At 42.2% G+C, this 17,500-nt stretch overlaps 1 protein-coding gene across 2 annotated transcripts in view; it reads right to left on the bottom strand.

The window, feature by feature from the left end:
- IRSp53 (Insulin receptor substrate 53 kDa) overlaps positions 1 to 17,500 on the bottom strand; it is a 109,026-nt gene that overhangs the window by 79,305 nt on the left and 12,221 nt on the right. For both annotated transcript variants that reach the window (XM_011145733.3, XM_011145732.2), the window contains exon 2: positions 13,001 to 13,201. In XM_011145733.3, the coding sequence (XP_011144035.2) occupies positions 13,001 to 13,045 (45 nt within the window). In that variant the 5' untranslated portion in view covers positions 13,046 to 13,201. The remainder of the gene's footprint in view (positions 1 to 13,000; positions 13,202 to 17,500) is intronic.

Raw genomic sequence — 17,500 nt, 5'->3', positions numbered from 1 at the left:
ATGCTCTATCCCTTTCTCTTCTCCATCCAAAGAGAAAATTCATTTGAGAACACTTGACGGTACCGAGAAAATGCTCGGATCGTGTTTTATATCCGTAACAATTCTTACGAGATTACGTGTACAAAGACTTAGATGAGGACTCCAATTAATTTGAATTTCTCATTGTTATGAAAACCGATACGCGATACGCGAAACGATACGCGAGGGAGAAGCAAACAGATTCTTTCGCTAATAAATAAATACGAAAGGAACCAACTCTCCCCTGAAATCGAAAACTTCTTCTGCAGATAGAGAGAGAGAGAGATTGTATTTGTCATCGACGATAACAATTTTTATAAAGATGACATTTTCTTCGCGTCCGACGGAACACGATTATTTCTCGTGCATTTTTGCTTCCGTTTGCGGGAGATTTTCTTAGCGCATGTTTCTTCGCTCCAATTCTCGCGAGATGTCTCACCACGAGAGAACATCGATCAAGCGAGAATGAGGTTCTCCCGTGAGAACGAAAGTGGGCAAAACAGATGTAAACCTTATGAATTCACGTGCGCCGTGGGGCCCTTAATTACTCATTAAGGATGTCATCCGCAAGGAGCGCCTTTATAATTGCACATACGTTACCGACAGACGACGCCATTTAATCGTTTCGTTGCGGGACGAAACGAAAGCTCGTGCGCTCATTCTACATACCGTCCCTATCTCCGCGACGGGCCTGACAAATTAGAGACACTCGCGGGCTTTAATGAGTTTTCGTCCTAATTAAGCCCGGGGACTCGCGTGAGCGTCAATACGTAAAGTTAACCGAACAACGCACGAATAATCTGGGAGTGCGGGCGGGCACGTGCGCTCGCGCGCGATAACGCGTAATTATCATTAATTGGCTCTTCCGTGGATAATCGCGTTAGCCGTCGGAACTAACGAAATCCCCAAGATTTTTTCGCCGATGCAGCGCACCGATGCGAGGCTCTTTGGAAAGCAGATCAGTATTGCGTAGAGTACTTCCTGAATTAAAAACGAAAACAACGTGGAAATTCCGACGCGATTAGCTGCACTAAAGATCAAAAGTTCCCAAGGAGGAAGTTTCGAAGTCCTAAGACTTCGGTTGCTTGAAACTTTGTAATTTCTCGTTTTGAAATGTTTGAATGTCAGAAATATTGAAAGGGCCAAATTCCTCGAAAAAAATTTGTGTCGTCAAAAACGTCGAATGTCCTAATCTTAATATGAAATTTTGTTTCGTTACAAAAAAGTTCTGCATTATCTATTCGGTTTTCGTCTTCCGGTTTCTTTTTCGGGGATTTTGCACACCTGCTGTTTTATGCTATTTTATGAGTTTAGCATTCTAAGAATTCTAATGGTCGCAAGTCCCGGAATATCGGAGTCTTGATTTCTCGAAACTTGGAATTTTCACGCGCGTTTACACGGATAGAAGTCGACGCAGCGAAATTCATCGGGAAAGCGGAAAACTCCGGGCGGGCCACTTGCAGCGAATCGAGCGGAAAGTTCTCGGTGAAGTTGCTCTCTTCGTTTCCGACAATGGACCGAAGAAACGGAGAAAAGAAACAGGATGCCTCCTCGAAAAAGTCCACGGAGATTTACGCGAACGCGAACAGCGGAGAAGCTCGGGAAAGCTCGTCCGACGATCGAGAAATTGAGTTTCCCGAGAAGGATCTTACCCTCCCGTCTCGTTCATTTATTTATCTCCTACGAGGGATGCGCGGACACGTACGCGATCGAAATGAAATTTTTAATAAATAAATAGCACGCGCCGGAGAAATTCGCGGAGATAAATGCGTGCATCGGCAAGGACGTGCTCGGTTTCCCGATGAGATCGCTTGAAAATTGCATCATATGACGCCCCAAGCATCCCCAATGCGCCGAGATTACGGTACCTGCGAATTTAACGACCTGGGAACGATTATCACGGTCATAAACCTTACAAGGTATCAAAAAGTTCGTGCATTCGCGAAGTCTTAAGCGTTCAACTTCCTTCATTCGCGGCTATAAAAATTCCAAAACCGAACTCACCCGTACGTTACGGGTGCGGCATAAAAGATTCCAAGAATTCGTGCGATTCCGGAATTATTCCCGAAATCAAGTCTCACAAGTATCGAAAATGCAGAATGTCGTTAAAAATGAAAAAAAAAAAACAAGAATCTGGCTAATCAATAATCCCAGGTATAAAAAAATTTACGAATTTAATACATATTTAATTACAACCCTGAGAGATTCGCAGTGCCAATATGCGATCTTAAATCTTGAACAAACTTACGATAATCCAAGAACAATGTTTCACCATCTACAGCGATTCAACGTTCGAAGCTCAACAATTCGATGTACAACTGCGCTCTGAAAGTTTCCACGACGGCGAAAATACAATATTTTCAAGAAGCAACGAAGGGTTCTAAAATCCTGGAGTCCGACAATGTTCTAAGTGCACGAGCAAATAGAAAGGAGTACAGTAATTTCTCGCTCCCGATGCTCGGGACTGGTTGTGCAACTGCGGCGCAGAGTGCAACCACGATGCACGTCGGCGTTGCAGAAGGTCGTAGGTGGTCCCAGGTGGGTCAGTCGACCAACTGGTTTCCACCGGCTTCGCGGAAGGTACCTGGAAGACCACGTGCTTCCGGCAAAATAAGCGCAATGCAACGCTATCTCCCCTATCGCGAGAAAAAGTTCCCTCGATAAAACGAGGCGATGCCTGGAGACTCTCAAGCGCGTAGTCTTCTTTCGGCATTCGTGAGTCCAGCATTATTTTAAAAAATTCTTAACTCGATCCGACGTTTTCCGAGAAAAATACACAGCAAGATATTTAAGGGTGTATTTTTCTTTAACTCCGCTCACTTGTAGTTTGCTCGTTTTAATTAGCATATTAAATTCCTGAATATTCAAATATAAATATTAATTAGCGCGAGGTGAAAGCTTTGGTAAAGAAATTTTCTCAGGAAATCCCAATATTATAAACGACTGATTTTTCACTGTCGATTTTTCCATGTCGAGTCGCGAGAACGAAAATCAACATCTCCGAGCTAATTTCGCGCATTCCTAACTGACTTGCAGATCTTAAGTGCTCGCGATGTTAACCACTTGCGAAACATCAGGTTTCTACAACAACAACTCCGAACAATTCGACCTATCAATGTTCGGCGATAAAAATGTCCGAGGCTGTGTTTCTGCGGAGGAAACTACCGGCTCGGCGATTGCGAGAAGCAACACGGAATCGTAAAGAGCGGAATGCGAAAGATCGCGCAGAACGACGAGAAAGTCGCTTTCGCTCGGCTACTCGAGAGGAGATCGACCACCTCTCGTGGCGAATTGCGATTAAAACGGGGCCCGAGCCAGGACCGTACGCTTCGCCACGTGCCACGCGTATTACAAGTTTTGACGTCATGTGAAATACCGATATCTATACAAGACTGCAGTGTTGTTAGAAACTAAAATTTCACACATTCAGCTCTCGAATGATTAGCTTCTACTCGATTAGCTTTAACCAACCCTTTCGCCAGTCTCCTCCGACGCAGCTGAAAAGCTGATAAAATCAAGTAATTTGAAGATTCCACGTCAAAACACTAAATATGCGAATCCCCAGGAATTTAAAATTTAAATTTATCAAGAGTCTAAGTACGCGTGAAAGAACTAAAAACTCCGTAATCTGAAACTCAAAGTTCCCGAGTTCAAGATTCCATAAATTTCCATAATGCCCATTTGGAGTTGTTGAAATAATCCGAATCCAACTTTCAAGGAAAGTTGAAGAAACAAGAGCCTGCCAAAAGGTACATTTTAAGACCTAAGTTCTAGATCGGACGTGCGAATGTCCGGTGATCGAACATTCAAAACTTCGCGGATCACGAATTTAAGAAGTCAGGCATGTAAATGCCCGTTTAAGACCGTTTGAGGCGTTCCAGGACTTAGGAAATCAATCGGAATGCCTAGCCAGCGCGCTGGAACGAGAGGACGACTGGCCGGCAGTCTGGCAATATCGTCAGATTGGAAACTGCTGTTAGCCATCGTGAGCGAAGTCGGTTACGTCCGATTTGTTGCGGGGTGAACGATCTCGTTACAGCTTTATACCCGATTACAAACCGCGGTCTACGGCAAGAATATAGCCGCGTGAAAGCAGCCGCGGACATCTTTAATTATTAACTTTCTACGCGTCATTATTCTACGCGAAAAAGCCACATGTTGTACATGGTCACTGAATTGCGAAGCGCGACCTTACAACCGAACGCCGAAGAAGGCAGCTTGCATCTCTTTGGAAAAGCATTCCGTGTATTTTTTGCAACTATTTATCGACGACAATAGCCAGACACAGATGCGGTATGTAATCGTTTGAAACACAAAGAGATCGAGTCAAATAATATGTGTTTTTCCATTCGAAATATTCGATATCCAAAAATGCAATTGCAAAATATAAAATTTTACGTTAAAATTTATCTACGCTTGTTTGTATGTAATCTCTTCTTTCTCACACTTTTTCCGTAACACCGAGATCGCGCGGATGATTGCAAAATGAGGCGCGGGTTGAGTTAATCGAACGTAACTTTGTAACTTAAAAATTCACCTTCTGACTCACTGCCAGTCAGTTTAATGTGCTCGATTAACCTTCTTGATCGCCCAGAAACAGTTACTCTTATGCCCGACCATTATGCTTTTTCTACTTGGATGCGGGGTTTTATCACGATTATCCGCCATTCCTCCTTTCACCGATTGCCGTTACTGTTATAGTTGTAGATTCTAGAGTACCACGAGTGCGGCGAACAAAGAAGTTTCATCGTTTATGATAAACAAAAAGTGCCTTCATATATCAACTTGAACGGAAAATGAATGGCTTTTATTAATTTCTACGCATATATATGATATTCTTTTTATTCCTCTCCTCTCTCAAGCACCTTTATTGTACTAATGTAATAAAAATAGTAATTCATTTATCGTAACACAATATAAATAATTCACTAACCCTATAAATAATCGTAATTATTAATAGTAGCAATGATGTTATCAATTCAGCAGTAATACTCTCCATATCAGTTCGATAATGTTATCGATAACTCATCGCGGACCACATCCGGCCATGTTTAAATATTGCGAGTGCATGTCGCTCGGACATTTAATCATAATTTTCCGCGAAGCGGTAAAAAGCGAAGCGACGTTTTTGCATATAATGCCCGTGCATTTTCCCGAAGACGAATCTCTCCGCCGTTTCCGTAAACAAGATGTTTTTTAATCGTCGGAAGAGGACTCCCGCTCGACAGCGACTGTCCGACGACAGTCCGACGACAGTCATTGTCAGATTCATCGCGTTTTCACTTTCACCGCCTGTGCGATCCGCAAAGCCGCGGATTTTCACTGTAGTAAAATTATTACGATCCTCGGTCTCTCCGATCTTCTTGCGCGTGTACCGTCTGTTAAAGCGCGAGCCTCGTGCAACTGTTAACTGTACTTTGCAATATCTCTCTCGCAACGTGCTCGTAATCCCCGACGATTCACGATGTTGAGAAAAACGATAAAAAATTATTCACGACAAAATGAGTCGTTCGATACGGAACGTCAGAATTTTATGAAATCTCATACATTTAGGCCGAGGCGCTGAAATAAACGCGATTCACTGTTTATATATCGGCAACATTTTCTCTTATCAGAAAAATGTCTTGTCCGCTGATTCTCAATAAATTAGTATTTTTGAAACGAGAAGAGAGATGAAGAGAGAAGAAGAAAGCTCCTTGGAGCGCATTAAGAATTTCACGAAAAATTCACGTCGGAAAAATTCGTTGTTTTCACGAAGCGCATGATCTCACGAAGGATCTCACCGCGGAAAAGTCGTAATTCCGGCGTTTTTCTCCACCGTTGGCCGGCGCTCTCCCATTGGCCAGCTGCGAAATTGCCGAATGCACACGAGAGGGGCACACGTGCGCCTCTGCAGGAATGGATGTTTTCCTGGCTTCAGGAATCCCGTATGAATATTTATGAGCGACCATCTCGACCTGGGCGCGGTGGATGGAATCTACATTCCTCTCAGCTTCCCTCTCCCCCTCCTGCTCTCGTGTCCCCTCCTCTTTTACGCATAACAAACTTCTTTTCTCTCTCCCCCCTCTCTCTCTCTCTTTCACACGCTCACTCCGTCTCTTTCTCGCTATTTCTCTCTCCATATGGCCGTCTGGCTCTGTCCGGCTTGATTCGTCATAAAATCGTAGTATATTTTCCTGCCCGAAGTATCCCCATATCCTTGAATCGCGAAACGACGACCAAAGGGGCTGGGAGGAAAGGGAACAAAAAGGTAATTTAAAAGACTCGGAGACCTCGAAGTTAGATATTTTACGCGATATACTATCCTCCGCGTCGAATTTTAATTCGGCATACGAACTTGACCTTCAAATTTAAATCTTTCCCGGTCGTAAACTTTACGTCGGATTGTCGGTTGTCGTGATCCTCTGATCTCGAGCACTGAAAAACGCGCGCTAAAAATAATATAATGCAGACCATTCAAACACGGGATTCATTCGGACGAGTCTCCCTCTCGCGCGTCCGATCTCTTCTCGTAAAAGAGTAGCATTGTTTTGTTTTAAGAAACTGGCTTATTTATCACCTTGGCTGTTTCGAATATCTAACCGAGTGTTCGGGTGTGTGAGAGAGAGAGAGAGAGAGAGAGAGAGGGAGAGGGAGAGAAGGAGGGAGGAAGGAAGGGAGGGAGGGAGGAAGAGTTTGAATAAGGCAGATTTTATCCGCACACCCTGTCGCGTTCGCGAAATTTCCCGTCGATCGATCTCGCGGACGAGGCGGGCGCGTTGTCGGAGCGTCACCGGTTTTTATTGCAATATTTACATCCTGATTCCGTCGACGCCGGCATTTTATTCCAGGCCCGATGCAAAACAGGAGTGCGCGCGCCGCCCGGCGAAATATTTACCCTGCAATTCGGACATGTAATAACTCCGGATATTTCGACCTGCGCCGACAGATGCACCGTGCGTGCAGTCCGTTTATGCAGTCCGCCCTCTTGTTTGACTTCCATCGGAATATTTTACGTCAATGACGCTACCCTCTTCTTTTTCACGCGAGCTTTCCGATAAATCGACTGGACTACGGGACCGAGAAGGGAAAGAGAAAGAAAATCGGAACGACACGCGCCATTGCAGTGTACAGACGCAAACGCAAAGTTGCGCATCCTCGCCTTGTCGCGAGAGAAGAAAAAGTGTGCGGAAAATATATCTATTAAGCGCACAAAAAATATATCAAATCTCACGTAAATGAATGAATAAAATTATAAATAAACGATAAATGGAGGTACCGCCGCAGCGCATTTTATTTATCCAACGTTTCCGCAATTTCATCGCGCCGCCACATCGCATGTGCATGCTTCTGTGCGCGCGTGTGTGTGCGTCCGCACGCGTGTTCGTGCGTATTTAATTCGATAATATATGAAAAATTTTACACGCCATGTTAAACTGACGATTTCGAAAGCGTCGAGATCGGCCGATAATAAACTCACGCCGGACCTCCCTTTTGCCGAACCATCCGTAAAATCTCGAGAGCGACAAATTTTTCGTTTCGTTTTTGTTTTATTTTGTTGCTGCGACGGAATTGAAACATTAAAACGCAAATAATTTTACGGTCGGAATTATCGGAATTTCTCCGTATGAATTTCGCGCGATTGTTGAACTTGCACGGTGCTCTTGATGATCGATCGACACTCTCGCGTTCCTCTTTCCTTTTATTTATCTTCACAATTAAAACGCGCACGTTGTCATAATGTATATCGTGAAGCAATGGTCATCGTCTAAGCCGTTCGCCGTAAATCAAGAATCATAGGCGGCGGTGCGAAGATAAATCAAAGTTGAGGAAGCGGTTTTGTAAAAACGTTGTTACGGTCGATGAACCTCGTCGCGTTGGTCTTGATTAATGCAAGAAATATTTAAATTACGCGCCCATTCCGATTACGTTAATGCATAATGCATATTTCGGGGGTAAACTGCGGCTATTCCTTAATAAATCGCAATCGGCTCTGAAGCGCCGTAAATTCCTTGAAATTAAATAGTTATCTACATAATTGGATAGGAATACCATTTAAGCAAAATGTCTCTGCGTGTACGCGTTTCTTCTTACAATTTACGGTATAATTGTAATGAGAATGTAGCTTTTTAGAGTTACGGACAGCAATAATCTCTATAGCGATAATTTATAATTATTTCTATCCGAGTAAAAAAACTCGTTATAATTTTTATCATCATAAACTATGACAATATCTTTTGTATGATCCAATAGAAATAAAAATAGAAAGAAAAGAATGTATATATATTTTCTAAGCAATATTACATATGTATATCAATTACTGTATGTATGTAATGTATATTACTGTATGTAATGTATATAAATAAAACTAGAGAGAGAAGAAAAATTTCATTTCGAATCCCGATCAAAAGGACGATCTTTCTTCGTAGTTCCTTTTAAAAAACTCTCAAGTCTCTCAAGCTACTATAAATTAGACGTGAGCCTTTATCTTTACTTATTTTTGCTAAACTGTTTTACCAAAAGAAGATAAAGAAAAAGGAGAAAGAGGGACGCGCACAAGTATAAATGATCGCGCGCCACTTATTGCGCCGAATGGCGCCATATTGCGACATGCTAATGAATTTTTTCCTCGGGCGGCAGGAGTAAAAAAAAGATTAATTCACCGCGGACGCCTCCTTCCGCGGGAGGCGGATGGAGACGCGCACGCGGGAGAAAGATATTAAAAATTAATCCTCTCAGCCGTTAAGGGCTCCGGGGTTGTTCGGGGGCGACAAGTGGTCGTAATGAACGCTCTAATGAACATGCACAACGAGCGCGACCTCGTTAAGCCACGTGGACGGCCGATCGTTAACACGTGGCCTCTTTTTTTTTAACTGTTACTTAGGCTCCGGCTACCGAACAGAAAAGAAGGCAAGGAGGGGGAGGATGGGGTCATACAGGACCGATATGTTGAGGAAATGGAGTGAAGAGGCATTTCGCCCCTCAGCGCCCTTCAAGCCGAGCTTCCGCAGCTCGGTGATTAAAGTCAAGCTGAAGACTCCTGGCAAAAATTCCGTAGGAAATTCTGAAGAGCCTCGAGAGATTTGTGAGCGAGGTCTCTCTTTCTCTCTTTCTCTCTTCTTCTTTCCTCTTCGCTCTAAATCATCCGAGCGAAAATTTTCACGGGGATCATAAGAGCGCGAAGTTATTAGTTCCTAGCACGTGAAGCGTCAAACGCACGAAATTTAAACGCGGATGGAAAAACGGAAAATTAGGCACTCTGTGGGAGTTCCATACAGACGCGTTGGATTCTGCATACTAATATTTTCCTCAACTTAACACGCGCGACTGTCGCTCGGCGCGAGATGTATTAGGTGTTCCGGTTAGTTTTGAGGGATTTTTTGCAAAAGAAACACGTTTATTTTTGAGAGACGTTAAATATATTTATTAAATATTATATTTTATTCAAAATATTTTTTATCGCTAGTTATAACTTTTTCCACTTTTCGGGCAACAAGTGAATTCCGCGATAAAAAAAATATTCGTCCTTCGAAGCAATCCACTCATCGAGCCATTTTTGTATTTCTTCATGATTTTTGAGGTGAAGTTTTGAAGTGAAGTTTGAAGTGCTGGTCAGCAAAACTGTGCTGCATAGATCGAAATAATCGGCAAAAAAAGCACAGGTGAAAACGCGACGTGTGATAGGACCTCTTATTGTAGTGCCGATAATGTATCCTTAACTAATTTTGCAACGTGCGGTCGAGCATTGTCGTGCAACAAAATCACTTTGCGTTTTCTTTGAGCTATTATTGGACATTTTTGGTTCAAAGCATGATTCAAATCGATTAATTGTTGTTGGTAACGCATAGCAGTGACTGATTCAGTTGTAGCAACTCATAAAACACGACGCCTTTCATGTCCCACCGATTGCACAATAAAACTTTATTTCCGTGAATGTTGCGTTTTGGAGTTGATGTCGATGGTTGGCCTGGACTTATCCAGGATTTTTTACACTTAGGATTATCACAGTAGATCCATTTCTCATCTCCAGTTATAATTTGATACAAGAACTGCTTCTTCTTGTCACGAGAAAGCAATGAAGTGCAAATGGTTAGACGATTTTGAATAACCAATCCAGACAATGCATGTAGAACCCATTTGTTTTTTTTTTGAATCTTCCTCATCGCATGTAAATGATTTGAAACGGTTGATTTAGCAACGTTTAATGCTTCAGCTAGTTCTTGAAGCGTTTGAGCCGAGTTTTCATTCCATAATGTCTGCAATTCGGCATCTTCAAAATTTTTGGTTGACCTGAACGTTCTTTATTTTTCAAATCGAAATCACCGCGCCGAAATCGCCAATACCAGTATTCGCATGTTTTAATCGATGGAGAAAAGTCAGAATAAGTTTCTGAGATGAATCGGTGGGCTTCATCAGCCGTTTCCTTCGAATCGAAACAATAAAACACAAAATGTCAAAAATGCTCTTTACCACGCTCCATTTTCAATCGCACAAAAAGTTTATGATTATGTTCACGAATGCACATGCCATGTGTCAAATTATTTGTAGAAATGTCCAAGCTCTAAAATGGCGTGTCAACTTTCAAAATGTCTCAAGTAGATTTGTAGTTTCAGCCATTTATAGTGAACCCTCAAAACTAACCGGAATACCTAATATTAGATAAATCGGAAAGTTCCATCCATCTAGCGGCAAGCTACGTAGCTATAGCTAGAACTGTCGAGTTAACCTCTAATGTCTAAACGAAGCTTAATGGTTTGTTTTGATATCTGTCAATAATATTCAGTACATAAAGGTATACAGGTTTGCATCAATAACATTATTTATTACTGTATCGAAAATGTCCAAATTTGAGCCAAATAAGCGTAATTTGCGCGAAGTGTTAATCTTTTGCTTCAATTGGAAGAAAACTGCAGCTGAAACTCATCGAATACTTGTAGAAGTTTATGGTGATAAGGCTCCTCCCGTTAAAACATGCAGAGAATAATTTCGATGCTTTAAAAGTGGTGATTTTTATATGGAGGACAAAGAGCGTTCTGAACGGCCAAGAGTATTCGAAGATGAAGAATTGCAGGTATTGGTGGACGAAGACCCATGTCAAACGCAAAAGCAACTTGCAAAAGGATTAAATTGTACTCGATCTGTCATTTCCGATCGTTTGAAAGCCTTAAGAAAGGTTTACAAGGAAGGAAAATGGATTCCGTACTGAACTGAAGCCAAGAGACATTGAAAGGCGAAAAATCACCTGCGAAATTCTGCTTGTTAGGCAACAAAGAAAGGAGTTTTTACATCGTATCATCACATGGGGATGAAAAATGGATTTATTTTGACAACCTCAAACGTCGAAAAACTATTTGCGATCCCGGCTAACCCTTAACATCGATACCAAAGCGGAATATCCACGGAAAGAAGGCAATGCTCTGTATTTGGTGGGATCAGAAGGGTGTGCTATACCATGAGCTGTTGAAAAGTGATCAAACAGTCACAGAGAATCTCTACAGAGAACAAATGATCCGTTTGAGCCGAGCATTGCACGAACAACGACTAGAATATGAAACGAGACAGCATAAAGTGATTTTGCTTCATGACAACGCTCGGCCTCACGTCACAAAATCTGTCAAGGAAACGTTAGAAGCACTTCGCTGGGAAGTGTTACCCCATACGGCTTATTCAGCAGACTGTGCCCCTTCCGACTACCACTTGTTTCGGTCGATGGCACACGCACTTGCTGACGAATGTTTCAATTCTTATGAAGACGTTGAAAAATGGGTCTCTGACTGGATAGTTTCCAAAGATGAGTCATTCTTTCGCCGCGGAACCGGCGCTTGCTGACCGAAAGATGGAAAAAAGTCGCTAACGATGGACAATACTTTGACTGATGTACTTTTTCATTTTGTTTCTTAAATAAAACCATACGTTTTGCAAAAAAACGGACGGAACTTTCCGATTACCCTAAAACATGACGATTCGTTTCCGCAACTTACTATTTATCGCACTTACTTTTCCCGATTAACTCTTCTTCTTTCGAAGTAACTCGATTCCTCTGATTGTGTAACAAAGTCTTGCAGATGCCTCGCGCTCCGTTATCGCGCAGATCCTTCTCGAAATCCGCACTTTTGGAAGGATTCGCCGTAAATTAGCTTCGTAATCAGGCACCGTGGCTGCTCGCCGTAATTATTACTGGGCCACGGTGGAACGAACGATGCTTCGTTACGATCTCCCGGAGATCGTGTCGAAATAACAAGGTAACCACCGGTTAACCCCGTTATCGCGCGGCTGGGGTTTATGGGGTCCCGCGTCGCTGACAAGCGAGCCCCATGGCGCGAGTATATCACGCCGCCGCGCAGTTATGTTTCAGCGAGGTTATTCTGCAGGTGTATATTCCAGGGGTGGAACGCGCCCTGCCTGGATATTAATTGGCTTCCGATCTACACGCCGAGATCGCACCCCCGTCATCCCCTACGCGTGCCATCAGTCCCGTTACGGGCGTATACAGGGTGTTCGATCACCGCTGCCTGCCCTAACCACACATTCCTTGAGGAATATGCGTGTCGATATTGGGGAGTTTATTATAAATACACAGAGGTGCATTTAGCTTGTATCCAGACGTGCGATATAGCCTCCGTAGAAAGAGAACAAAAGACAAGAAAGAGAAAGAAAGAGATTATGGGCTGATACATCTCGTATTTAAAAACTCATGTACGTGAAAAACCGGTTTTTAAGTGTGCGTGAACTGAGTTTTAAATGTTAAATTTGGAATTTTGCTTAAAAGAAGTTTCATAGAGGTAACATTTCGTAAAATGCATCTCAGCTATCGCGAAAAATAAATATAGACGGAGTCGAATCACTCTGTACATCTCCGCAAAGTTTCAGAATCTTTTTTAATCTAGTCTGTTGCCCCAAAATTCTCTTATCGATGCGAGTAAACGCGAACGTGAAATTGTCCGATCGACTGACCGGCAGACAGACAGACAGACCAACAGGCAGAAAGACAGGAGTCACTCACCTTGTAGATCTCGTCGACGAGCCTGGTGAGTTCCTCGGTCTCCATGATGGCCTTCCAGATGAAAACTCCGCTTTTCCCGACTTCACGAGGTGCTCATATTTTCCTGTCCTCCCGAGACCGGATCTCACGTGGCCGCTCCACTTTCGCGAACTCGATCGCGACACTCGTTCCGTTCCGTTCGATATACCGCGTCGGCTCGATCTGGAATGCATAAGGAAAATCGGAAATTAGATGCGCTAATTTGTAATTGCGTGGACGTTCGTTAAAATAAACATATGCGTGCGTGTGACGTGTACGCGAAAACGGGTACGTTAATTAAACAAGTAAACGGTGAAATAGTTTCGGAGCCTATCGACACCGGCTTTTTAGACCGTTGTTAAAATTAATAATGGGTAATAAAGAAAAATGAAATTTCTGCTGTGACGTGTGTACGTTGTAACATTTACGCTGATATTTCCTTAAATTAAATTAATATTTAACAATCAAGCCCTCATGAAACTTGGATATGCGAAACTGTGCGAATTCACAAGTCTTCCATGTATTAATTGCTAATAAAACAAAAGTCGCGCTAAAGACAAACACGACAGTTACAATGCAATCGTTAGGTTTAATTAACATTTTCTTCAATTAAATTCGTACGTATTTATACCGGTATACGAATGCATGAATATTTCAATGCACAAACGCGCGTGGGTTTGTGCATTCGAGAGATATTCGACTTCACTGTTATTTCTCCCCGCGAATCAACTCGGCTATTTATCTATTACTACATTTTTATGATAATGATCTCTGGCAGAAAAGCGCATTCCTCTATTGATTGTGACCAGCCGGCATCGCTGGAATCTCGCTGGAAACACCACCTGGGCTAAGCACAGGCTAAGCATTACTCATACGTGGAACGAGAGGTCACGTTTTCAAAGTACTTTCATTCCGCAAGGACACCCGGTATGCGCGCGAGCGGCTATGGGAGAGCCGCATAACTTCGCCGCTTCTATTTCTCGACGCGGATCTACGAGTCGCGCGGCAAGGTGTTCACGGATCGAGAATCGAGAAATTTACTGGATCTCTATCCGATTCAAGTGCGATTCCAAGCCGCGCGAATTCAGTCTATCGAACTCGTCGAACTCTCGTGTGAGCGGGGTGTGATCTCGAGCACTACATTTTCTCAAAATCTTGTCGGGTATTTCGTGGAGAAATACTAATACATCTCTAACTCTATAATGACAGAGTAATATACCGAAAAAAAATTAATTTCAGAACGAGCGGATTCATCTAAGTTTTAGAGAATTTTACTCTCATATATGGCCTCAAGAGGATTCCTCTAAGATTAAGAGGGAAATATTATAAACACATTATTCTTAAAGTTAGAGGGATTATATGTTATATGTATAATGCAAATCTTATTGATTTTAATATAAATTTCCTCTTACATACACAGATTATTTAACCTTTTTTTAAGAGGATTATTATTTATTCTTACTGTACTTTATTCTTACTGGTGTTACACTGGTTAATTTGAAAAAATTATAATGTATAAGCGAAAAGTAATCTATATGTAGATGTACTTCTGGCTCCAGTTCTACAATAAGTAGGCACGAATGGAATAAAATCATCATAACAAATAAATTTCCAATCAGTTTTCTTTTGGACTTCATAGCTACAAAGATATTTATTATAAACAATTGTATGAAACATAGTTAAAAGAAAGAATATATTATTCAACTTCTTACAATAGATTATAAACCGTATTTGACCAAATATGGGTAAATTATCTTCGTTATATGTTACAGTAATACACATATCTTCTTTAAAAAACCGTTCCAAATATTCTGATCTATGAACATATGGTTATTTTCTCGTTCATGTTTGGAGGTAAAAAATGACCGAACAAAATAAGCGAACATCCAAATTAATATATTCCTCTTCATATAAAAGAACAATTAATTGATATAAGAAGAAATTCTCTTGAAATAAGAGGAAAACAGTTGGAATAATATCTAATAAATTTTAGATGAATGCTTCACTTTAATCGCTTTATCGAAAGAGGAATCCTTTTTCTGTAAAAGGCTTCGCTTAGAATATGAGACTATAGAAAAAATCACAATCTTTACAAATGAAATACTTTTTTTGGGTGTAAATTTTTAATAACTTTCTAATAAATTTTTAATAATAATCGTTATTCCTATCACCACACAGTAAGATCACACACACTTCTAGTGTTAACAGAAATTTAATAACGTATCAGTAATTTAGTAATCGTATGTTACTGTCTGTTCAAATGTTCACTTGGCGATTTTTTACTCCGGCAAAGACGAGAAGATTCTTAATTTTTATACGCGACGAGAGAAAGAGATAGAGAAGTGCTCAAGTATAATTTGTAACTCACACCGATAAATTTGTGCAATAATTGAAAAGAAAACGCCGTTACCAATGGTAAATGCCACAGTACGATAATTGCAGTTGCATGCGACGTTGACGTCACGACGGTAACGGACGGTGATTGTGAGAGTGTCACGTGCGAAATGCAACGGAAAAGTGAATCGGTGACTGTAAGCGAAATATCAATCGCCGCGACTCGCGTAGCGTGTGTAACATAATAGCTCGATTAATAATAAAGCCACTGCCGCCGCCGCTCGACGACTCACCGTAACGTCCAGACCGAGCGCGTGCTTAATTAATAAATTTACATTTCATAAATTAATCCGTGAACACGCGCACGCGCGCGCGCGTGAGAGAGAGAGAGAGAGAGAGATAAAGAAACTGCGAATTCACAAAGTTCGCTGGACTGTTTAGGCTTTGTTCATAATCCCGACGACCCGAGTAATTTGTCAATTTGCCATCCGTTATTCTTTTACGTTTCATATAAATTGACATCGCGGACAATTCCTTCGCCGCGGGCGATTGTTTAAAATCCCTCGTAACAGGATCATTTGTATGTTACGCGCAAAATTTCTCCGTCGGTACAAATTTTCCGATGTGACGAAGCGGCACAAATAACTCACACGGAGCGCGCTTTCCCAAACGTGCTAACCTGAACATAGCGAAAAAAGATGTTATAATTTTTTTTACAGATGAAATGGCATTATAAATGTCTCATCAGACAGCAGAATCCCAGAAGTGCAGAAAGCGAATGAAAGTCTCGTAAGTATGGGGATACTCTGTTATACGAATTATCAATCCATTCGAAATGTGTAATCAAACGATATCCTGATTCGATGAACGAAATGCGGCGGATATCGGCGGGACACTCGTTCCAATCGTTAAATCGCAACGATCGATGCGATGCGATACGACGCGGTACGATGCATGCGTGCGTGTTCGCGTGCGTATACGATTCGATCGCGATCGCAACGCGGAGCGGAAGATTCGATTAAACGATGAAAGCGGCGCAAAATTCGCCGCGGCCTATCGAAAGCGCGCGTTTCTCGCGCGCTCTTCCCTCTCTCGCTCTCTCTCTCTCTCTCTCTCTTTCCCTCCCCCCCATCTCTCTCTTCCTCCCTGTGTCTCCCTCTTTCTCTTTCTCCCATTCGCGAATTCGCTCGTTCGCGAATTTCGTCGATGCAACTTTGCAAACGCTCACGCGCTTGCTCGCACGGTCCCCCGAAAGCTTTCAAGCGAATTAAATTCTCTCGAATCGTTTACGATAAAATGTTTCCCTTTAATCTCTCTAATCACCGACGCGCCTCCGCTCTGCAAACTTTCGCGAATTTAACCGGCAAGCGTGACTAGGGACGCTTTAAAGTATCGATACTCGACTCTCGCGTTCGATTGCTAATGCGAAGAAATATCGGTAGCCGCAATATTTCCGCTCCGACGACAATGCGATAATGCGAGTGTGGACAAATTGATGAATAGTAATAATAATAATCTGGAAAATTATTACTGTATGCAGTTAAATAGCAAACGGCGAGATAAGTCATTACGTTATAACGAGACGTTACGTTATAAAGTAACTGACGCCGAAACATCAGTCGCAAAACATCAATATTATCAGCTCATAATTTAATACACCTACGTGCGGTGTTCTCGACAGCTGAATTACATCAACCGCGCGAGCGTCGTTTACGCGTAAACTGCATTAATTATTTAATTAATGATACTACTTGTAAGCGTACACGGGCAAAATTGCATAAAACGATACATCTCCGCTGAAACGAGAGTTTTCCCAGTACGTTAATTATCGCTCGTCCAGGCTGCGCTTGAAAACTGTCGTATCCCGGATAACGCGCTGTCGATCATGTGCAGCAACGGCGCATCGAACTTGCGCATCGAACTTGCCGCGCGCGCGCGTTACTTTCTTCGTTACGAGATCAGTATTGTTACATCATCGACGTGAATATGTTTATTAGAGCGGTCGGCAACCCGTAACGGTCCCCCTCCCCCTTTCCCCCTTCTCCCGTCTCTCTTTCATTTCCCCTCCTCTTTCGCCAAGATTAAATTCTGCTTTCTCCGAGCTCTGACTTATCGAAGCGATATTTGCATAAACTATGCACGTCCAAG

The sequence above is a fragment of the Harpegnathos saltator genome, unplaced genomic scaffold (genome assembly GCF_003227715.2).
Source record: "Harpegnathos saltator strain DR-91 unplaced genomic scaffold, Hsal_v8.6 scaffold202, whole genome shotgun sequence".
Lineage (NCBI taxonomy): Eukaryota > Metazoa > Arthropoda > Insecta > Hymenoptera > Formicidae > Harpegnathos > Harpegnathos saltator.
The sequence above is the reverse complement of the archived record's forward strand: the minus strand, read 5'-3'. Positions and strand labels throughout refer to the sequence as shown.